General features: G+C 37.3%; 1 protein-coding gene across 1 annotated transcript; it reads right to left on the reverse strand.

Moving 5' to 3' along the window:
• Positions 1-624: 624 nt before the first annotated feature.
• On the reverse strand, positions 625-1,047 carry LOC124261816 (putative uncharacterized protein DDB_G0279653). The gene has a single exon (XM_046696193.1). It carries the CDS (start codon positions 1,045-1,047, stop codon positions 625-627), a length of 423 nt encoding a protein of 140 aa, XP_046552149.1.
• Between the last annotated feature and the right edge of the window lie 3,513 nt (positions 1,048-4,560).

The raw sequence follows: 4,560 nt of genomic DNA on the forward strand, positions 1-4,560 counted from the left end.
CAAGGTGTGTCATTGTGATGAAATGTCATGATACAAGGTGTTATTGTGATGAAGTGCCATGACAGTCACTGTACCATGACACAAGGGTGTAATTAAGATGAAGTCAATGTACCATGACACAAGGGTGTCATTATGATGAAGTCACTGTGTGACACAAGGGTGTCATTATGAAGTCACTGTACCATTAAGTAAGGGTGTCATTGTGATGAAGTCACTGTACTATGACACAATGGTGTCATTAAGAAGTCACTGTACCATGACACAAGGGTGTCATTGTGATGAAGTGCCGTGACACTGGAGTCATAGTGATGAAGTGCCATCATTATGCTAGATTATTATTGGGATAAAGGATTCAAATACAGGGAAATCATGAACTGGCATTTTTGTGTGATTTTGAGCTAAAGATATTTGTCTGTTCATCATGTCTAAACACATTGTTGTGGACTATCTCTGGGGGTGCATGTATGACAGAGGCAATAGGTATTCTTGGAATTACACAACATGACTCTCACTGAAACAGGAATGTCATGTAGAGGCGTGAGCTGTGTCATACCATGCCCAGTCAGCATAACTCTTTAATGATTTAGTTTGCCCCTGGTCAGTGTGGTGTTAGTTACCCTTCTGTCAGTTAGCCTGATGGCGATTAGCCTTCTGTTGGTTAGCCTGATGGCGATTAGCCTTCTGTTGATTGGCCTGATGGCGATTAGCCTTCTGTTGGTTAGCCTGATGGCGATTAGCCTTCTGTTGGATAGCCTGATGGTGATTAGCCTTCTGTTGGTTAGCCTGATGGCGATTAGCCTTCTGTTGGTTAGCCTGATGGCGATTAGCCTTCTGTTGGTTAGCCTGATGGCGATTAGCCTTCTGTTGGTTAGCCTGATGGCGATTAGCCTTCTGTTGGTTAGCCTGATGGCGATTAGCCTTCTGTTGGTTAGCCTGATGGTGATTAGACTGATGTTGGTTAGCCTGATGGCGATTAGCCTTCTGTTGGTTAGCCTGATGGTGATTAGACTGATGTTGGTTGGTTAGCCAAATGTTGATTAGTGTCATATTTGTGAGGCTTCTGCTGGTTTGTCAAGAGTTGATTTGCCTTTTGCTGGGTATTCCTACCTTTATATCCTCATGCTAGGTAGCCCTAAGGCTCAGAGTAATTATATGTTCCTTTCAAGACCTCTGAGAAGGAACTAACTCCCGGCATCCTGTGCTGTGGGAAACAAGAAGTATTCAAATTGATTGTATGCAGGTGTCCCTCGATAAAGTTCCAGTCATTTTACTTAATTAATTCTGTTTATCAGAACCAAAATGGATTTTTGCGTGGATTGAAACCTGAAAGGATGCTCATGCTGTTGACCACTGGTTGATCAGCTCCAGTCTTTAATATTTACATGCTGTCATGAAGACAAGGGCATGTTCTTTGATGACTGTATTCAATCAATTAACAGTATTGAAGTCTCAACCAGACAAACCAGTGGTTGACATAATGAACTACGATCTACAGCATCAGGTCATGTTTGCCTGACCATCCAATACCCTGTAGTAAGCTCTTACACTGAGAACCAAATCATCTCTGATTCTGAAGTTTTGTAGATAATTTTAAAAAAAGATAAATATAAATCTGGGACTGAATGTCATTCTACCACTGCATCAGTTATAAAACTGATATCCTTACAGCACACACTTGCCAAACGATTAGACATCGAGGTCTGCAGTCTGGAGATTGACAAATCCAACACTCCAAGCCATGTTAATTCCAAACCACCTACCATCAAAGCTAAACATTCTTTCGGATTTGAAGTGGCGATTAAGTTTATCGACACATGTACTCCATGTGTACTTTAAAAAAAAATTACACCTCACAACCTGAATTGAAGTTTATTTAAGCCGTGAAAGGTGAAGTCAGTTTCAGGCCATCTTTCCAACATGCAGTTGGTTGCCATGGTAATTAGAAAATGCCTGGCAATTTCCTAATTCCTGAAAGGGATGCACCCTGCTGTATGGTCAAATTCCAAGAAATTTCCGAAACTGCTCTTATCTGGAACTGGTACCGTGGTTAAGCCGAAAGTTCCTGTTTGTGCTTCAGATTGTTTAGTCTTGTGTGTTACCAGGAGGCACTGGATGTTACCATTACTTCAAGGTTAATGGTAGTAGGAATTCCTCTAAATGTATGCTTACAAGTATGCTGGATGGATAATGTACGGAGGATATTGTTATTTTTCATCAAATACAATCTCATCAAGTGAAAATTATCTCTTTAAAGTATCACAGAGTGAAGTGTTGTTCCCCTTTTGTTTACAGGTTAGATTTTATTGCTGACATGTGAGGTGGTATTTTGTTGGAGAAGGAATTTTGATTTTTTTGTCAATCTTGGCTTCTGGGTGATAAATTTTCCCTGAACAAGGAAAAGGAGTATCCATCAGGAAGGAGAAGTGGAACAATTTAAAAAAAAACAACCCATTTTTCTCAGGACATCTAGCGCACAATTTCTTTTATTTTGTAAAACCTGAAATTAAATGCAGTTTTACTGGTATTTTACTGCAACAAAATATTTTTCTCACAAATCACACTTATCCCCATTGTTACTGGACTTCACTAAATTATTCAGTATCAGTTTTCATTGTTTATATTCAGGTATTCTGGACCTGAACAAAACCAATCATAGCTAGCATGTCAACAATTCATTCTCACCAGCTAATAAATAAATATAAATAAATAAATATTTTTCTTCTATCATATAGTCTCAAAAAGGGGTTTACAGGATGAAGTATATAATTGTTTTTAAATATTTTCATTGACAGGTTTTGTACACAAACTTTAGCAAGCTTTATAACCTTCTACTGAACATGCTCGGTGATGTTCTTGAACTGACGTAACCTCAATCTAATCTGTTATATCTACCTGACCTCGAGCTAGTGACTAGGAGTGCCATCAAGTCTCTTCTGTGATGTTCAACAACAATCTCTGAATTTAAGACACTTTTATCTATTGATATCAGTTTTGAACTCATATTTTTTCTTTAAGTTATGAGACAGGATGAGATTAATACCAACAATATGCCAAGTTCTCATTGTTGATTTGATGTTAATGTCATGACAACTGAAAATGTTTTAAGAAAAAATATTCACAAAGGCATATTATGAGCAGCACAAAATATTTGAATAATATTTCTTTAGAAAAGTAAGCATTATCCATAAAGGAGATATACCAAACATATATTAGTCAGCGATTTAAACATTTTTGATGATTATTCATAAAATGTTTCAAAACTTGTATATTTGATATTTCTACTCAGCCTAATGAGATACCCCAATACCTCTTTAAAAAATATTCTATGATGGATGGAAAATACCACTGCACCCTTTTTAAAGGATTATGTGTATTTTATGTAACAAAATTTAAATATATGTATTTTATTAATTTATTTTTAAAAAATTCTGGTATATTATATAAAAGCCAATCTAGCCAGACCTGTTTCACACAAGCAAGATGAGAAAATTGTATTGTGAAGAAGAGAACTTCAAAGACTAATTCTTAGTCAAGTGGAATAGAGTGAATTGAATCAACTATTGTGTATTCACTCAGAGATGCATTTGTTCAGTTGTTGATTGTCAGTAAGGTAGCCTCATGGTTTAAGTGTTCTCTCATCACACCGAAGACCCGGGTTCGAGACGCCATAAAGGCGACTATGCTTGTCGTACTCCCAACATGGGTCGACAATGTGTCAAGCCCATTTCTGGTGTCCGCTGCCATGATATTGCTAGAATATTGCTGAAAGCAGCATAAAACTAAACTCACTCACTCAGTTGTAGAATAACCGTAGAAAATGCATCACTGGATCAAAAACTAAATACTTTAAGTCTAATAACATGAGAACTCACACGCACATACTGCCTTTAACCATTTTCTTTCTCTAACCTTGTTTATTCCCCGAAGTACAGACAATCCTGTCTCAAGTATGGACATAGTTAAGTCATCAACACTTCAGGTGTAAACGATAACCTCTTGTTGTAGGAGGTTAATGATAAACAAACTTCCACGCTACCTGAGATCGAGAGAGAGCAAGGCCATGTTGATTCGCTTGAGACTCGTAGCCCCAGAAAATGATGAAGGCCTCACATATGGTCAGCATAATCCACTTGCTACTCTGTATGCGTGGTCGACATTCATTAGCAGAACCTCGAGATGTATACTCAAAGGTGAAAGAAACTGATTGTGCTTATTTTTCTGAAAAATGTATTCTAATTATGAGGATTTGAACTTTATGAGGTGATTACAATCATAATATTAATGCATTACCAAATTAATCCAATTGTCGAATTTTGGCAAAAGATGTTTTATGAAATTAATGCGATTACCCTGCCTTGAACTATAACAACCAATCATCGAAATAGAATATGGTGACTGTAGACTTTGAATTCTGCGTGTGATAGCAATTCAATTGAATAACACCATTTGCTATCTTCACAAACTTAACAGAGATAAGATTACAGTCGTGTGTACACTGATCTAAACACCAGGATAATGCCCCATGAGTATTCAGTTGGTAGTCTAGTGTTTAAAGCGTTT

This window comes from Haliotis rubra, unplaced genomic scaffold (genome assembly GCF_003918875.1).
Source record: "Haliotis rubra isolate DU_JTF1 unplaced genomic scaffold, ASM391887v1 Scf81, whole genome shotgun sequence".
In the NCBI taxonomy this organism is placed as follows: Eukaryota; Metazoa; Mollusca; class Gastropoda; order Lepetellida; family Haliotidae; genus Haliotis; species Haliotis rubra.

What these genes read in the sequence shown, in the direction of transcription:
- LOC124261816 (XM_046696193.1), bottom strand. Translation starts at nt 1,047, where the DNA reads ATGACACTAATCAACATTTGGCTAACCAACCAACATCAGTCTAATCAC.